At 29.1% G+C, this 19,182-nt stretch overlaps 3 protein-coding genes across 6 annotated transcripts; 2 read left to right on the top strand and 1 right to left on the bottom strand.

The window, feature by feature from the left end:
• Positions 1 to 785: 785 nt before the first annotated feature.
• Positions 786 to 4,618, bottom strand: LOC136088620 (uncharacterized). 2 transcript variants are annotated; one of them, XR_010642325.1, is made up of 4 exons: positions 4,443 to 4,618; positions 3,795 to 3,956; positions 1,026 to 1,195; positions 786 to 949 (listed from the first exon to the last, which is right to left on the bottom strand). XR_010642325.1 is itself a non-coding variant. In XM_065812772.1 (4 exons), the coding sequence occupies exon 3, from the start codon at positions 3,057 to 3,059 to the stop codon at positions 2,277 to 2,279; it is 783 nt and encodes a 260-aa protein (XP_065668844.1). In that variant the 5' UTR covers positions 3,060 to 3,609; positions 3,795 to 3,956; positions 4,443 to 4,615; the 3' UTR covers positions 786 to 949; positions 1,026 to 2,276. The 2 variants fall into 2 exon arrangements, 1 of the variants encoding a protein (XP_065668844.1); XM_065812772.1 differs by having other exon boundaries at positions 1,026 to 3,609; positions 4,443 to 4,615.
• Positions 4,619 to 4,793: 175 nt separating this feature from the next.
• On the top strand, positions 4,794 to 8,613 carry LOC136088619 (uncharacterized). Of its 2 annotated transcripts, none has more exons than XR_010642324.1 (4): positions 4,794 to 4,952; positions 5,439 to 5,600; positions 8,204 to 8,373; positions 8,450 to 8,613. XR_010642324.1 is itself a non-coding variant. In XM_065812771.1 (4 exons), the coding sequence occupies exon 3, from the start codon at positions 6,340 to 6,342 to the stop codon at positions 7,120 to 7,122; it is 783 nt and encodes a 260-aa protein (XP_065668843.1). In that variant the 5' UTR covers positions 4,794 to 4,952; positions 5,439 to 5,600; positions 5,786 to 6,339; the 3' UTR covers positions 7,123 to 8,373; positions 8,450 to 8,613. The 2 variants fall into 2 exon arrangements, 1 of the variants encoding a protein (XP_065668843.1); XM_065812771.1 differs by having other exon boundaries at positions 5,786 to 8,373.
• Positions 8,614 to 9,590: 977 nt separating this feature from the next.
• On the top strand, positions 9,591 to 11,987 carry LOC136088618 (uncharacterized). 2 transcript variants are annotated; one of them, XM_065812770.1, is made up of 2 exons: positions 9,591 to 9,762; positions 10,214 to 11,987. In XM_065812770.1, the coding sequence occupies exon 2, from the start codon at positions 11,246 to 11,248 to the stop codon at positions 11,783 to 11,785; it is 540 nt and encodes a 179-aa protein (XP_065668842.1). In that variant the 5' UTR covers positions 9,591 to 9,762; positions 10,214 to 11,245; the 3' UTR covers positions 11,786 to 11,987. The 2 variants fall into 2 exon arrangements, with proteins under 2 accessions (XP_065668842.1, XP_065668841.1); XM_065812769.1 differs by having other exon boundaries at positions 10,214 to 11,689.
• The last annotated feature ends 7,195 nt before the right edge of the window (positions 11,988 to 19,182 follow it).

The raw sequence follows: 19,182 nt of genomic DNA, 5'->3' as shown, positions 1-19,182 counted from the left end.
ACGAACTTTAAGTCAAGCGAATTGTTATTTCCCGGCATTTTTATAGTGACAGTTTACTACTTTTAATATTTAACTCACGAAGTATATTCTAGTCGAAATTTATATCTTTTTAGTATAGTATGGCAAGACATATATTTTTAAGAAAAGCTTTTTTCTTTTCTTAGGTCACTGGATAACTGCATACTGGATAAGTATACTACAATAAAAGACATACTTTAATGATATCAAATAAAATAGTCATCTCACGAGCAAATTAACTGTAATTACTAAATAATTTAACTGCGCATTTTAGCAAAATGTTTCACGTTAAATTATCTATCTAACAACTGTATTTATTTTAAATTTAATGTTTAATTAAAGAAAAGTTCCCACTAACAATTAAATTTTTCGATTAAAAGTAATTGTTACTTGATCGCACGCACATAAATAGTAAGAAAAGTATTCTGATATTTTCACAGAAGAAAAGAAGAGGACTTATTAATTAGTGTCTAGCTTTTTGTGTGTGTTAATTTACCTTTCCAAGGCCGAGAAAGCCACTACAGTCGAGGAGGCAACTTAAGTTGAGGTTACAACCCTCTCTGAACTCTATAACACCGAAACACAAACCATGACGGGCAAGGCTGTTTTGTGGAGAAACAAGTTGAGCGTGGTACTACGTGGAACTTGGAACTTCTTGATTAAGAGGCGAGCGTTCTACCACTACACCACTATTGCACTACTGTTGAATAATGATTTTAGCGGTGTTATGTTATATTAAAAAGACATTAAAGAAACGACACACTTCATGCTAAACTAAAGCTTTATTTTGTAAATAAGATCAAAAAATTCTTACACAATATAAACAACAAAATAAAATAACATGGTTTCTGTGTCCTTTTGAAAAAATTTAACTTGGTTGAAACTTGGACATTTTCGGAAGAAATTCGATTTTCCACATGGAATTACAAGCCTATATAATATAGAAATATAGTATAACATAAATTGCATAATAAAAATGCAGTGAAAAAAATTTAAATAATAAATACCTGCTTTTGTGCCAGAAAAGTATTTAACAACTGCATTGATCAATATATGTCAATGAATTTATTTACAAAATGAACTCTAAATTTGTACCAGAAAAATTTGAATCTTTGAAATGTATGAATGTTAAAAATGCTAAAACGTTTACGCCATTTACAAGCCAGAATAGTCTAAACTATTACAATATTCTATAATAAATTTATCAAATATCTCATTAAAATTAAAAATAAAATACCCATATTTTTAAATATTACTCTTGTCGTAGTAGAAGAACTTATAGGTTACTGCTACAAAAACAAACGCTTGTAAGTAAAGAGTTTAATAACAATAGCTATTAACTATATATCAATAATCCTAATTGATATAATAAATAACTGATAAGATTAAAAAATAAACTACAAAGTAAGAAAAACAAATCATCATGCCAATAACGAAATAAAGAAGAAGCAATAGTTGACCTAAATTAACCATTTATATAACTTTAAACGACTATAAGACATATACAAACATAAAATAAATAATCAACTTATTAACTAAAATTTTAAATATACTAAATAACTAAATTAAACTAAATTATTAACTAAAACATAAGATACATAAACAAATCGACGATAGAAAACAAAAAAACTTTTTTATGTGTATTATGTCACAAAAACTAAAAAAACCGCAGGAACAACAAGATACATAAACACTAATGATGTAGCAGGAATTATAATCCATATCCAGAAAAACTTGAATGACAATCAATTATTATCATTTTGTCTGCACTTACAAAAACGATTGCAATCAATAGAAAAGGCAGACCTTTTATGACCACAATCATTTCCATTTGGTTGCGTTTGACAATCCATTACTTCGACAATTAAAGGACTGCTTGTTTGACAATTCAAGGATGAACGTGCAACTCTGTGCACTATCAATGGTATATCATCTTTATGTGAACAAATAAAAAGTGAATTTGTAGAACTGATCTCACTTCAAATGGAAAACAACATCAAAGGACACATTACTTAAAAGCACCTAATGTGAATTTCTAACATTGATTATCTGTATAAAACTGTAATTTTCTGAAAAACCACCTGAATTAAAGCAACTAAAAATACACGAACTTCGAAACCCAGATATTTTAGGAAACTGATATAACAGCAAACATTGTGCTGTATCTATCAAGGAAAACTTACTCAAGCCAGCCAGATGGATTTCTTAAAATATCTAAGGCTTTTTCTTTAGACTGTGTTGACAATTTTGAATAAAAATTACTGGCAATAGTAACTGCACAAAAAACTTAAGAAAACTTTCGAACTTCTGCATTCACTTTTTTTAATTATACTATCAGATTTAACACTTTCTACAACACTATCAACTGGCTTCTCTTCTTTAACTGCTAAAAGTTTGTTACTATAAATATAGTTACTATTACTATAGTTTTTATTAGTATTATAATTGCTAGAAGACGTAGGAAAAGCTTTCACTTCAATAACTTTTATTTTATTTCTTTCTAAATCATACATTAATGTGGATGTAATCTTTAATGCCGTGGAAGTAGATTTTGTATTTTTATCACATGGTTTTTTGTTTATATGCATTTGGTCAGTGATTTCCAAACAATAATTATGTACTTTCAAAATATTTGAAGAGATAAAACTTAGATTTTCTTCCAAGTAAGGCTTCATATTGGGGATAGCTACAGCTGATTTCCAAACTTTACCATTAAGGGACACAACAGCTCCAGCTGGCTTAAAGTCGGTAATTATAGCAGGTCCGAGCCAATCATGCTCCATACGGTTACCTTTGCAACCTATCTTTTTGTAATTTTTCACTAAACCCTTGCCACCTATTTTAAAGTTAAATGACTTGAAACCGTTTAAATGTTTTTTATCATGGTACTTTTGTATTTTTGCAATACAGGAATCCATTATTTCTTGAATCTGTGATTCAGTTGCATTACTTTCTGCAATGTCAGTACTATCATCATTAAAATCAGGATCATTACCATTAAGAGCTAAAGATGGAAAAAGTGTTGCCTCCCTGCCAAACATTAAAAATGGAGTGAACTAAGTTGAAGATTGTACACATGTATGGAGACCAAATAATACTGGTTCTAATAAAGTATCCCAATTATCTTGGGATTCTTTAGCTACTTTTGAAAGATCTTGCTTAATAATTTGATTTGTTCTCTCATCTTGTCCATTTGTTTGTGGATGATAAGCAGATGTTATTAAATGCCTAAATATTGAAAAAATAAAAATTCATTCAAGCTATTTAAAAATTCTCTACCTCGGTCTGATAGTACTTTTTTTGGAGGGCCAAATTGATAAAACAAAGTAACAAGACACTTAGAAACAAAAAAAGCAGATTTTTCTGGTATTGAAAATACTTCGACATGCTTACTCCAAAGGTAAGTAACAGTTAAAATGTATTTATTACTTTGTGTTGTAAGTGGAAAGGGACCAATGAGGTCTATACCTAAAAACTCCCACAATTAGATGACCTTAATTGGTTTCAGTACTGGAGCACAATTTTTAATCTTCTCCATGCTCTGGCACTTGTCGCATTCTTTCACCCATTTAGTAATATCACTAACCATACCTAGATAACATTATGCAAACAATATGATAAGCATTTTGTGCTGGAAAAAATTGTTATTATAATTACAATTACATTAAGTTAGAAAATGAACCATGTTGAAAATCATTTATAATGCAAAGAAGACAATTATTATATGAGAAAATTTGATAAAAAATATATCCAATTGAAATATTTAACCCTGTTACCTAGCTAATAAAATACACTTTTTAGCTTAATTCTTGTGTTATTAAGGCCAATATGAGCTCCATGATTAGAGTCGTGCAGACCTCTAAAAGCATATTTTTTTTCTTCATCTGTTAAAAGAGCTTGCAGCTTATTAAAAGCAGTTACATAGTACAGCCTTCCACCTAAAAGAAAAAAATAAAAAACAAGTGTTCCCACACTTTCATCAAACTATTTTAAAACTAATGTTCATTTGAAGACTAGTTTGCAGAATTTTGTTTGCAATGTTTACATTTGTATACCAAAGATGTATGCAATGGTTACTTTTGAGTACTTGTATAAGTTTATGCAATATTATTCATTGCAGAACTATTTCTGTAATGTTTAGAATGGTATATAAATTATATGCAATCGTTTACAACACATGTAAACATTGGTAAACACATGTGACATGTGTATGCAAAACGTGCATGCAACGATTACTCTTTTATATGTTCATTTGAAGATTATTTATTTGCAGAATTATAACTGCAATTTTTACAATCGTATATAAATGATACGCAAATGTTTACATTTGTATACAATGTTTACATTTTATCACAGATTAAATTCTAAATCTTTAAAAAAAGTTAAAGTCCAAATACAAAATTACTCTTAATATTAATACATACCAGTAAACTGAAATTTTTAAGAATATTTTAGAAATGATTTAGCTGTTTTAAACACATACATTTCTTAATTGTTTCATCATAAAGATATTTTTAACATCTTCAACAGAGTAACCGTGATCAGCCATCTTTTTTGTTTATAAGCAATGTTACTTATTTAACGCTGAGTTTTAGGATCCCAATTTTAAGTTTCAGTGTTTTTACGCATGCGCAGAACTGTTTGTCTACTTATTTAACGAGCTACTTATTTAACGCGACACCGTTGTCGCGTTAAATAAGTAGCTCGTTAAATAAGTAAACAAACAGTTCTGCGCATGCGTAAAAACAATAAAACTTGTATTTGGGATCCTAAAACCCAGCGTTAAACATTGCTTATAAACAAAAAAGATGGCTGACCACGATTATTCTGTTGAAGATGTTAAAAATATCTTTATGATGAAACAATTAAGAAATGTATGAGTTTAAAACAGCGTATATCATTTCTAAAATATTCTTAAAAATTTCAGTTTACTGGTATGTATTAATATTAAGAGTAATTTTGTATTTGGACTTTAACTTTTTTTAAAGATTTAGAATTTAATCTGTGATAAAATGTAAACATTGTATACAAATGTAAACATTTGCGTATCATTTATATACGATTGTAAAAATTGCAGTTATAATTCTGCAAATAAATAATCTTCAAATGAACATATAAAAGAGTAATCGTTGCATGCACGTTTTGCATACACATGTCACATGTGTTTACCAATGTTTACATGTGTTGTAAACGATTGCATATAATTTATATACCATTCTAAACATTACAGAAATAGTTCTGCAATGAATAATATTGCATAAACTTATACAAGTACTCAAAAGTAACCATTTCATACATCTTTGGTATACAAATGTAAACATTGCAAACAAAATTCTGCAAACTAGTCTTCAAATGAACATTAGTTTTAAAATAGTTTGATGAAAGTGTGGGAACACTTGTTTTTTATTTTTTTCTTTTAGGTGGAAGGCTGTACTATGTAACTGCTTTTAATAAGCTGCAAGCTCTTTTAACAGATGAAGAAAAAAAATATGCTTTTAGAGGTCTGCACGACTCTAATCATGGAGCTCATATTGGCCTTAATAACACAAGAATTAAGCTAAAAAGTGTATTTTATTAGCTAGGTAACAGGGTTAAATATTTCAATTGGATATATTTTTTATCAAATTTTCTCATATAATAATTGTCTTCTTTGCATTATAAATGATTTTCAACATGGTTCATTTTCTAACTTAATGTAATTGTAATTATAATAACAATTTTTTCCAGCACAAAATGCTTATCATATTGTTTGCATAATGTTATCTAGGTATGGTTAGTGATATTACTAAATGGGTGAAAGAATGCGACAAGTGCCAGAGCATGGAGAAGATTAAAAATTGTGCTCCAGTACTGAAACCAATTAAGGTCATCTAATTGTGGGAGTTTTTAGGTATAGACCTCATTGGTCCCTTTCCACTTACAACACAAAGTAATAAATACATTTTAACTGTTACTTACCTTTGGAGTAAGCATGTCGAAGTATTTTCAATACCAGAAAAATCTGCTTTTTTTGTTTCTAAGTGTCTTGTTACTTTGTTTTATCAATTTGGCCCTCCAAAAAAAGTACTATCAGACCGAGGTAGAGAATTTTTAAATAGCTTGAATGAATTTTTATTTTATTTTTTTAATATTAGGCATTTAATAACATCTGCTTATCATCCACAAACAAATGGACAAGATGAGAGAACAAATCAAATTATTAAGCAAGATCTTTCAAAAGTAGCTAAAGAATCCCAAGATAATTGGGATACTTTATTAGAACCAGTTTTTTTTGGTCTCCATACATGTGTACAATCTTCAACTTAGTTCACTCCATTTTTAATGTTTGGCAGGGAGGCAACACTTTTTCCATCTTTAGCTCTTAATGGTAATGATCCTGATTTTAATGATGATAGTACTGACATTGCAGAAAGTAATGCAACTGAATCACAGAATCAAGAAATAATGGATTCCCGTATTGCAAAAATACAAAAGTACCATGATAAAAAACATTTAAACGGTTTCAAGTCATTTAACTTTAAAATAGATGGCAAGGATTTAGTGAAAAATTACAAAAAGATAGGTTGCAAAGGTAACCGTATGGAGCATGATTGGCTCGGACCTGCTATAATTACCGACTTTAAGCCAGCTGGAGCTGTTGTGTCCCTTAATGGTAAAGTTTGGAAATCAGCTGTAGCTATCCCCAATATGAAGCCTTACTTGGAAGAAAATCTAAGTTTTATCTCTTCAAATATTTTGAGAGTACATAATTATTGTTTGGAAATCACTGACCAAATGCATATAAACAAAAAACCATGTGATAAAAATACAAAATCTACTTCCATGGCATTAAAGATTACATCCACATTAATGTATGATCTAGAAAGAAAGAAAATAAAAGTTATTGAAGTGAAAGCTTTTCCTACGTCTTCTAGCAATTATAATACTAATAAAAACTATAGTAATAGTAACTATATTTATAGTAACAAACTTTTAGCAGTTAAAGAAGAGAAGCCAGTTGATAGTGTTGTAGAAAGTGTTAAATCTGATAGTATAATTAAAAAAAGTGAATGCAGAAGTTCGAAAGTTTTCTTAAGTTTTTTGTGCAGTTACTATTGCCAGTAATTTTTATTCAAAATTGTCAACACAGTCTAAAGAAAAAGCCTTAGATATTTTAAGAAATCCATCTGGCTGGCTTGAGTAAGTTTTCCTTGATAGATACAGCACAATGTTTGCTGTTATATCAGTTTCCTAAAATATCTGGGTTTCGAAGTTCGTGTATTTTTAGTTGCTTTAATTCAGGTGGTTTTTCAGAAAATTACAGTTTTATACAGATAATCAATGTTAGAAATTCACATTAGGTGCTTTTAAGTAATGTGTCCTTTGATGTTGTTTTCCATTTGAAGTGAGATCAGTTCTACAAATTCACTTTTTATTTGTTCACATAAAGATGATATACCATTGATAGTGCACAGAGTTGCACGTTCATCCTTGAATTGTCAAACAAGCAGTCCTTTAATTGTCGAAGTAATGGATTGTCAAACGCAACCAAATGGAAATGATTGTGGTCATAAAAGGTCTGCCTTTTCTATTGATTGCAATCGTTTTTGTAAGTGCAGACAAAATGATAATAATTGATTGTCATTCAAGTTTTTCTGGATATGGATTATAATTCCTGCTACATCATTAGTGTTTATGTATCTTGTTGTTCCTGCGGTTTTTTTAGTTTTTGTGACATAATACACATAAAAAAGTTTTTTTGTTTTCTATCGTCGATTTGTTTATGTATCTTATGTTTTAGTTAATAATTTAGTTTAATTTAGTTATTTAGTATATTTAAAATTTTAGTTAATAAGTTGATTATTTATTTTATGTTTGTATATGTCTTATAGTCGTTTAAAGTTATATAAATGGTTAATTTAGGTCAACTATTGCTTCTTCTTTATTTCGTTATTGGCATGATGATTTGTTTTTCTTACTTTGTAGTTTATTTTTTAATCTTATCAGTTATTTATTATATCAATTAGGATTATTGATATATAGTTAATAGCTATTGTTATTAAACTCTTTACTTACAAGCGTTTGTTTTTGTAGCAGTAACCTATAAGTTCTTCTACTACGACAAGAGTAATATTTAAAAATATGGGTATTTTATTTTTAATTTTAATGAGATATTTGATAAATTTATTATAGAATATTGTAATAGTTTAGACTATTCTGGCTTGTAAATGGCGTAAACGTTTTAGCATTTTTAACATTCATACATTTCAAAGATTCAAATTTTTCTGGTACAAATTTAGAGTTCATTTTGTAAATAAATTCATTGACATATATTGATCAATGCAGTTGTTAAATACTTTTCTGGCACAAAAGCAGGTATTTATTATTTAAATTTTTTTCACTGCATTTTTATTATGCAATTTATGTTATACTATATTTCTATATTATATAGGCTTGTAATTCCATGTGGAAAATCGAATTTCTTCCGAAAATGTCCAAGTTTCAACCAAGTTAAATTTTTTCAAAAGGACACAGAAACCATGTTATTTTATTTTGTTGTTTATATTGTGTAAGAATTTTTTGATCTTATTTACAAAATAAAGCTTTAGTTTAGCATGAAGTGTGTCGTTTCTTTAATGTCTTTTTAATATAACATAACACCGCTAAAATCATTATTCAACAGTAGTGCAATAGTGGTGTAGTGGTAGAACGCTCGCCTCTTAATCAAGAAGTTCCAAGTTCCACGTAGTACCACGCTCAACTTGTTTCTCCACAAAACAGCCTTGCCCGTCATGGTTTGTGTTTCGGTGTTATAGAGTTCAGAGAGGGTTGTAACCTCAACTTAAGTTGCCTCCTCGACTGTAGTGGCTTTCTCGGCCTTGGAAAGGTAAATTAACACACACAAAAAGCTAGACACTAATTAATAAGTCCTCTTCTTTTCTTCTGTGAAAATATCAGAATACTTTTCTTACTATTTATGTGCGTGCGATCAAGTAACAATTACTTTTAATCGAAAAATTTAATTGTTAGTGGGAACTTTTCTTTAATTAAACATTAAATTTAAAATAAATACAGTTGTTAGATAGATAATTTAACGTGAAACATTTTGCTAAAATGCGCAGTTAAATTATTTAGTAATTACAGTTAATTTGCTCGTGAGATGACTATTTTATTTGATATCATTAAAGTATGTCTTTTATTGTAGTATACTTATCCAGTATGCAGTTATCCAGTGACCTAAGAAAAGAAAAAAGCTTTTCTTAAAAATATATGTCTTGCCATACTATACTAAAAAGATATAAATTTCGACTAGAATATACTTCGTGAGTTAAATATTAAAAGTAGTAAACTGTCACTATCAAAATGCCGAGAAATAACAATTCGCTTGACTTAAAGTTCGTCGTTTAACGTATGTTTTTTTAAATTTGTTTGTCTGGGTTAACAAAAAATGCCTCGACTGTTCAATTTGTCTACTTATTTAACGGTCTACTTTTTTAACGTGACTTGATATGTTAAATAGGTATCCGTGAACTAACGCATGCGCAGAGTATCATTTTGTCTACTTATTTAACGGTCTACTTATTTAACGTGACACCGTAATTGAAACGATGTCATCTCATAACACGCTACTTGACGTCCGAATTATCAGAAAATTTCATTAGTCCGACTATATAATATTTTTTAAAGGGAATTTCTTTAATAGACATAGTATTATTGTTAGATATTTGTTGCTTTTTTGGAATTGGTATTTAGTCTTGCTTTAAAGTATGAAATGATTTTTCACAAAATTTTTTTCATAGTCTAAAGTCTAGTCATAGTCTAAGGATATAAAGTTGATTGTAAACATCGTATACTTTAATTAACAAATCATTTTATCTTTTAGTAAAAAATAAAATGTAAAAGTTTTACAAAAGTTATACATTTCTATTTAACGGATAAACTTGTAAGACAACATAAAGTATATACCCAGCATAAGTTTTTTACTGTATATAGAAGTTAATATATAAAGTTGCAAACTTTATATAGTTTATATAGATTTTGATTTATATAGCTAATGATTAACTAAACAAAAATGATGAAAAATAATGATTATATAATGAGTATATAATTAACTTAATCATATATGAATAACAAATAAATATATGAAAAAATAAGCCTGTAATAAGATTATAAAACTCTCCTTATGTATCTTCATAGTAGTTTGCTTTTATTTTAGATGCAAACACCACGAAAATATGGAAAATGGAAAGTAGAAAACTTGAAAAAGGCTGTTGAAGCAATAAAACAAGGAGAAATCAGCTTAAATGAAGCCGCTTATGAATTTTGTATTCCAAAAGCAACTTTGTCAAGGCATATAAATGAAAAAAACAAAGTTGCTGTTGCAAATGTGAAATTTCATGGTCGACTTACCACCTTACCTAATGAAATTGAAACAGAACTAGCTGATCACTGTTTATTATTAGAATCGATGTACTTTGGATTAAGGATTGATGATCTTCGTCGTCTAGCATTTGATATTGCGGAAGCTAACAACATCACACATAATTTTAACAAACAAACACGAATGGCAGGAAAAAAGTGGTATTATGCATTTATGCAAAGGCACCCACAACTGTTGCTTCGTGGGCCTGAATCAACATCAATTGCACGTGCACAAGGTTTTAATAAAGAGCGAGTGCAATCTTTCTTTAATTTACTTTCAAAGTTATACATGGAAGAAAAGTTAACTCCAGACAGACTTTGTAATATGGATGAAACTAGTTTATCAACAGTACAAGATGGTCAGATAAAAATTATTAGTGCAAGGGGCAAAAACCGAGTTGGAATTTTGACTAGTAGTGAACGAGGAAATTCAGTAACAGCTTTAGTTTGTGTATCTGCAGCAGGATTTTATGTTCCACCAATGTTAATATATAAACGCAAAAGAATGAAGCCAGAAATAACAAATGGTGCACCTCCAGGAACTGTATTTAGTACTCAAGAGAAAGGATGGATGTCAAATGAAGGTTTTTTAGATTGGCTCAATCATTTCATTAAAGTTGTTAAACCTTTAAAACAATCAAAAGTTTTGTTGATACTTGATGGTCATGTTACACATTCAAAAAATTTGGCAGCGGTATATCTAGCACGAAATGCTGGAGTGCGTATGGTATCACTACCTCCCCATACTACACACAGACTGCAACCATTAGACGTTGCGTTCTTTGGACCACTTGGTACATACTATGATGAAGCTATGTGAAAATGGATGCGGTCACATATATCACAACCAGTAACAACTTGGCAAGTTGCAGAATTATTTGGTGACGCATATAGTCAGGCAGCATCATTGAGAATTGCTATGAAAGGATTTCAGGCAAGTGGGTTGTGGCCTTTGGACATAAATGTATTCACTGATTCTGATTTTACAGCCTCTTCATTTACTGATGTTGGTCCTTCAAACAATCTTCAGTCATCTGAAAGTATAGATGGGATGACAAAACTATCTACAGATAAATCAAGTGAAAAAAAATTAAAATGTCATGTTTCAGTTTCAACTTTGTCTCTTTTGCCAGTGGTTTCACTTGAAGTAAAAAACAAAAAAAGAAGATCACGAACAACTCAGGCGGCTGATCTTACAAGCTCCCCATATAGACGTGCTCTAGAAATTACACCAAGAAATCAAAAGCACGCACTAAATCAAATAGCTTCCAAACAAATTAAAAATTCTACAAAAAAAAAAGCTCACACTAAATCCAATAACTGCCAAACTATTGCAAAAACCACAGGAAAGCAAAGTAGCACTTGACTCAATCACCATGGACCAAATGAAATTGAGCACATCAAATAAAATACCATCGCCACCACAACACACCACATATCACCACTACCATCACAAGTGCAGAAGCTGCAAGAAAAAAAGACTTATGAATTGCGAAAAAAGGATTAAATATTTGTTGTAATTTTTATTTGTTATTATATCTTTTAAATATCTTTTATTAAAAAGCTAATCAATTAATTTTTCCTTTGAGCCATAAGTTTTATAGCTGTAATTTATTCAAATATTAGAACTGTTCTAATTAAAGAATATATGTGTTCCATTTAAGGAGACCAGTTGCCTTTATTGGAACAAAATGGTGCCTTGAAAAATCAAAGTTTATATCCAATAAGGGTGCGATCAATAGAGTCGAATCATTAATAAAAGCATAGTAGGGTTGTATATCTATATTATTTAATTCATAAATGTTTTCATAGTTAAGCCATCTTTGGTTAATAAATATTTTTTCCTAAAGTGTTCCAATTAAGGCAACTCTCCCCTATATAATAATCTTATGACTTTAAAAAGTATATATATATCAGCTAGGAGATGTTTAAAAACAATTAACTTAGCAAATAATGATAAAAGTATTATTAAAAACATGCAATTCTAATAATAAAAATACTGCTAACACAAAAAAACTAAAAAAACAAACATTGTAAACCCTTTTTTGCAAACTTAAATATTATTTCATCAAAAAAATTATTAGTAAACGTTTTTAAAAAATTCACAAAACTTTACAATATTTTGTTCTTCTACACCACATTTATACATCATATGATAAATCTAAAATAAAAATGTAACGAATAAGTAAATAAATAAGAAAAACATTACATACAAAAAATGAAAATCAATGTACCTTATAGAGAAAAGCTGTTGTGATTTATTAGAGTAGTAGTTGTAAAATATTATTATTTCATGTTAGCTTTTGCAAAATAGTATATGCTGGAACATGATTCCAAAATATATATAACAAAATCGTGTTGTAAACAGCGCTAAAGACAAAAAATCAAATTGAGACAAAACAAATTGTATATATGGCAAAATAATTTGTCTTGGCTTTTAGTGAATGATTAAAAGCAGCGATCTTTAATAATAAAACTACCTATTTATCATTTTTAACAATAGACATAAACGTGAAGATAAGCCAAATGTCTATCAATTCAAAAGATAACAAAAAAACATTACAGCAACAACACACAACAATAGCACACACTATAAGTTAATATAATATGCATATAACATAAATTAAGTAACATAACATTCATATATAACAGAAAGTAACAACATTACGCAAAATGTTATTAAAATGCATTACGTGTATTTTTAGAATAATTAATAATAAGGCTTGAAAACACCTAGGTGTTTTCAAGCCTTATTATTAATTTTAAAGCAGTAAAAAACAGTTTGACACTAAACACTGTCGTGTAACCCTCTGTTATAAGTACATCACTTGGCTGGCATAGTTGACAAATCTTGCACTACACGTCACATTTTTAGTGTTGACAGATGCATGAAAATAATTAAAAAAAAATTATTTAAGTCTACAAAAATTAAATGAGTTCAAGCATTTCTTCTCATAGCTCCAAACATGCTTATCAAATCCATCTGAAAATCTTCAATCTACCACAAAGATATAGGAAGTGAAATGTGCCAATTGTTATGGTTTGTGCAAAGCTATCAAGATGATCAAAAAATAAGGATTTCAAAATTCTGAAGATGCTAGTTCTATTTATGATTTGGAAATTGCTGTAAAGGATATATTCAACTATGTAAAACATCTTTTAAGAGATTCTGAACAGAAAAAATGCTTTCTAGCTCAAAAATTTTTGTTCAAAACAGTTGCTCGAATTAGCAATCATAAAACTTTAATGGACCGATGATCAAGAACATTAGCAAACATCACTTATTCGATTTTAGTGAAAACAGTATTTACTTGACACCGCTGGAAGAATGGAGCTAGAGTATAGAAAATCTGAAAATTCAGTCCTCAATTAAGTTGTTGTTGCCATTTAGCAAAACAGATAATTCAGTTAAACAAAGCAAGTCACTAAAGAAAAAACAAAAAAAGTAATAGTTTGTTTAACAATGATAACTGTTTTATGTGTGTAAATGACTCTATTTCTCAATAAACAATTATTTGAGTTTCATTTAATTAGCAATATAGATTACGTCTGTTGTTAATTACGAAAGTGTTGTGCAACTTCTTGCTTTGTCAAAAAATGGATTTAAAGGTGGCAATAACTAGATTTTCATAAAATTCTTAAAACTTTTATCCAAATTCTGAATGCACTGATAAAATTTAAATCACTTTTTTATGCACGTACTAAAAAAGAAATTACAAAATAAAGTTTTTAATTTTAAAATAATTTAAGTTGTTGTAAAAATTTTACAGCAACTAAGCTATTATAATCAAACACAGTTCAAGGAGGTGTGCGTGACCCCGCCACAAAAAATAAGTTGTTCATGGGGGATCAAGTCATTGAAAAGATGACATGAACAAGTTGTTAAAACTGAGCGAAATGACATCAAAACCTTTAATAAATCTTGGAAGGATCCTGAATAATGATTTTTTTAAATCCAAATATTCTAAATTACAAATTTCGGAAAAATATAAAATTAAATTTTGAGGAAAATTTAACATGCAGAATCTTGTGAAACTGTTTGAACTTATGTAGATTGCAATTGGTTTAGATTGCAACTATTTGAATGTAGAATGCAATTGATTTAGATTGCAACTGCGTGAATGTAGATTGCAATTGATTTTGATGGAAGATAAAAAGAAGGCAAAACTATATTTTTTAATTGTCAACTTTTTTTGTTTACATTAACGGGGTTTTTTTTTTAACTTTTTCGGCCATTTTTGATAATTTTTTAGAATTAATTTCATATGTTTATTATGATTTCATAAACAGATTTTCATTCAGATTTTTAGTATAACAGCTGTTTTCCAATAAATACAATATAAAAAAAATCTCAAAAATGCACGCATTCAATAGTTTTGGAATCTTGTTTTCCATAATAAAAAAATAATCCTGGCAAAAAAATTATAACGCAAAATAAAGAAAATTATAAAAGTTTCAAACAACAAGTTAACAAATACGCTACTTTCAAACAACAAGTTAGCAAATACGCTACTTTCAAACAACGAGTTAACAAATACGCTACTTTCAAACAACAAGTTAACAAATACGCTACTTTCAAACAATGAGTTAACAAGTACGCTACTTTCAAACAACAAGTTAACAAATACGCTACTTTTAAACAACAAGTTAACAAATACGCTACTTTCAAACAACAAGTTAACAAATACGCTACTTTCAAACAACGCTTATATCAAAAAATATCAAAATTCCAAATGACTAACTTTAGTTGTATCTATCTCAGAAACAAAATAACTAAGTGGTCTAATAATGTTGAATCTACAATCTAAACAACTCTAACGAGTATGAATTTTGGAATATTTACAAAAACAACCTCTTTACACATCACATTCCCTACATTCCAGGCAACCTACGGTTTCCCAAAAAATATGTTAGACTTATTATTTACTAACAACAATAATTCTATTTTAAATTTGTCTCATAACACTATGCTAGGTAATAACACTAAGGGTCACTTTAGTATTACTTGGAGAATCTTAGCGTCAGAATCTCTACCCGAAAACGAATCTCAATTTTTTAGTTATAACATGAGTGATTATATTTCAATATCAAACTTTATTGGATCAATTGATGGAAATATTCTATTTCTACAGAAAAATGCCAATTAAATGTTCAATATATTAATTTTTTATTATCATTTTGCTTGCAAATTTTTTATCCCCAAAATTGGAAGAAAAAAAAAAGTATGATGCTTGGATTACTCCACATATTAAATGCTTATTCCGAGCAAAATAATCGGCTTGGCATATCAACTGTTCAACTAAATGGAAGAATAAAGATCTCAAAATAAATTATAATCGTCTCAGAAAACATGCTTTCATTGGACCGTAATGTGTAAAGTTGCCGCCGGCATGCCGATACTGGTCCACTTTAAAACATAATGCAACCCGCCGCCGTTGCAAAAACGCTGAAGGTCCACTCTGCTATTTATTGTTTGCTAGCGTTTTTAAAATGGCATGCCAACATCAATAAGAACATCGTGGTACGTTGTAGTTTTACTAACATAGATTCAAAACTTGCATACACTGTGGTTCAAAACAAATGCCGTGATTCAAAACAAGCGTTTATAAGCTTTGTTGTGTTCATAACATATTCTTTTCTCAAAGACCGGCATCGATCTATCCAATTAAGGCGTGATACATGTTTATAAATATGACACACGTACTTCATAAAACAAAACAAATATAATTGTGAATAAGAAGTCAAGTTTACAAATCCTCATAATCGAGTGGCTTTTTACTCTTTATTTTTCGTCCTCGAATTAATACTTGTATTATTTATTTTTCGTTAATATCATTTTGAATATTTTTAGTTTTTGCTATTATTCTCTTGTGCGCCATCATCTCCGCATTATTTCGAGTTCAGTGTGAAGCAAATATAGTATACAATCTTCTAAGATGATTTTGGTTTCGACGGAGAACATTTCCGTTGTGGTTCAATTTGACTTCATATGATCTAGGGGCTACGCACTTTTTTTATTTTACTTCTAAGACGTGTTGAAAAAATTGATGAAACAATTTTGAAGTATATTTTGTACTATTATCTGAAACCAATTCTTCCTGGACACCATTTCAAAAAAGTGATTCTTTGCATGCTGATATTACATTTATCGAATTGGTATTTGAAAGCAGAAAAACTTCCGGCCATAAACTATAAAATCAACAATGTTTAAGTAATTTTTATTAGCCCACTGAAATAAATCCGTTTCATCCTTTTCCCATGGTCGCATTAGAACGTTATAAGTTAACAGAGGTTTTTTTAGTTTTGATGGAAAATACCTCATGCATGCTTCGCACTTTTTGATTAACTGTTCAATTTGGTCATTTAAACCTGGCCAGAAAACTGCCTGAAGTGCACGACGTTTGCGCTTTTCCATTCTTTAATAACTTTCGTGCAATTTCAAAAGTATTTCTTTTTCCCAGTTAGTATAACTGGGATTATTATTCGGTTTTCATACATCAAGAGTCCATCAATTTTAAATATTTCAACTTTAAAATTCAAATAAGGTTGAAGGTTTTTTGGACAACATTTTTTTGAATTCGGCTATTTAGAAACTACACTATCTTGCAGTTGTTGTAAAAGTTCATCCTGCTTAGTTTTCTGCCTAATTTCTTCTAATCGACTCTCTGTAGCCGGCATACATTTAACTATTGAATTAACGTATATATTCAGATCATTTTCTGCAATTTCGTCGTCCTCTGTAGGTTGCAATACAGGTGCATGAGACATTGCATCAACATCCGTAATTGACTTGCCAGCAACATGCTCTGCAGTAAATGAAAATCTTAACAATTTCATTCTTAATCGTTGAATTCTTGGCGACATCTCGGTAAGCGAACAATGATTTAATATAGGAATTAAATGTTTATGATCTGTTTCTAAAATACTGCAATAGGATCCTACTAAAACTACTATCCTAACAGAAACCTACTGACACCAGTCAGTAGGTTGATCTTCTACTTTGATAACATCCATCTTTTTCATACGTTTCTATTCTATCTTTAATGGTTCTAGAAGTAGGAACGCTACTCGTCGTGGCGCTCCATCTGTTTTGACCATTGATTGTAAATAATTTTTGGAAATATTCTAAGCAATTTAATGGTTTATGATCAGGACTTAATAATTGTCTGTTACTAATATGTAATTGATTAATTTTAATTTCAAACTTTTTTAAATGGTTAGGTCCAATAACGGTAACTTCGGCATCAATGTCAATTTTGAATTTTATTATACCATTTTTTACTTTTAATTGTATTTCCAAAGGTCTTTCTAGTACCGAACTAATCTGATCTAATTGCACAAAATCAGATTTCACACTTTCGAAATACAATGCCCCATAAATGCTGCTGCGAGGTTGAAAAAATTTTTTTTTTTTTTACTGATCAGCCTCTCTATCTGAAATATTTAAAATAGTTGTTGTCCGATTTGGTCAACATTTTAATTTGGTCATAATTCAGATACACTATCTTGTGCTTTTTAGGAAAAACGACAAATTTCCACTGCTTTATCCAGTGTTAACGTCTTTTCAGAAAGTAATTTTTCTCTTACTTTGTCATGTTGTATCCTCGATACAATTTTATCTCTAAATAAAATGTTAAGACACTCGGCTGTTTTACAAAAATTGTTTTTACTTATTAATTTTACTTCTGTCAAGAAGTCATCAAAACATTCACCATCTTCTTGAAAACGTTTAAAATAAATATGCCTTTCCAAAGTTTCATTAATAATACCCTTGGCAAAGACTTCCATTTTTTCCAATATAACAGAAGGGTCTATTTTTTCAACTTCGGTTAGACTTAATGATTCATAAATGTTTCGAGTTTCTGAAGAAAATGTATACCTTAACATACCAGCTTGATATGTGGTTTTTTCTCCGACAACAAAACATAATCATGGCATTTCGTATATAAATATGACACAAGCTTCGACATACAATGATCTATTTAAGGTAGTATTAATACACTGGAAAATAAAGTAATTGTTTAATAAAAAGTATCAAGTAATACAAGTTCTTACTATATTTTATTTAAAATAAGTAATTCAAGTTATAATTTTGTGGTAGTTAAAAACATATGACTATTGTGGTATAAATTTAAATGTTTATTTCAAATAAAATATTTTAATATATATTGGTGACTTGAAGTATTATTTGTTTAAATATTAACGAAAAATAATACAATAAAGTACACTGTGTCACAGTGTACTTTAGTTATTGTTTTTATTAAGCAATATCACAGTCGTGATTTTGCTTAATGAATATTTTTATCACAGAATTAATATACTGAGAGTGTGCCCTTATGTTAATAGTAATGATTTTAAATTGAATTATGAAAGGTTTCAAACAATTTCTGACCCAGGCCGTAATTCTTCAATTTGGTATATAGCAGGGTTAATAATTTTTAACACATTTAAAAATTTTAAAAATAGGAGTCGTCACATTTTTTAATCTAATCTTTTTACATTACAGAAGATATATTTTTTTTGTGCTGAATAGTTAACAACTATTATTTGCAACTGTTTTGCCGATTAGTTTTTTTCTTTACGAGCTTGATATTTGTTTGAATTGTTATTTTGGTCCATCCAATCCATATAACCTGATGTTTGTATTTAGCTTCGATTCTAAATATTTATAATAATTTATTTTTTGTTTTAAAAAATGCAGACAAAGTATTAATTCAAAGAAAATCTCTTTTTTTTTGATACTTTTTGTATTAAAGTGTTTAG

Source organism: Hydra vulgaris, chromosome 12, assembly GCF_038396675.1.
Source record: "Hydra vulgaris chromosome 12, alternate assembly HydraT2T_AEP".
NCBI lineage: Eukaryota > Metazoa > Cnidaria > Hydrozoa > Anthoathecata > Hydridae > Hydra > Hydra vulgaris.
Note: the sequence above shows the minus strand (reverse complement) of the source record. Positions and strands in the feature narration are given on the sequence as shown.

Excerpts from the sequence above, each read along its gene's own strand:
- LOC136088620 (XM_065812772.1), bottom strand. The coding sequence starts at position 3,059 with ATGTTTGGCAGGGAGGCAACACTTTTTCCATCTTTAGCTCTTAATGGT.
- LOC136088619 (XM_065812771.1), top strand. The coding sequence starts at position 6,340 with ATGTTTGGCAGGGAGGCAACACTTTTTCCATCTTTAGCTCTTAATGGT.
- LOC136088618 (XM_065812769.1), top strand. The coding sequence starts at position 10,214 with ATGCAAACACCACGAAAATATGGAAAATGGAAAGTAGAAAACTTGAAA.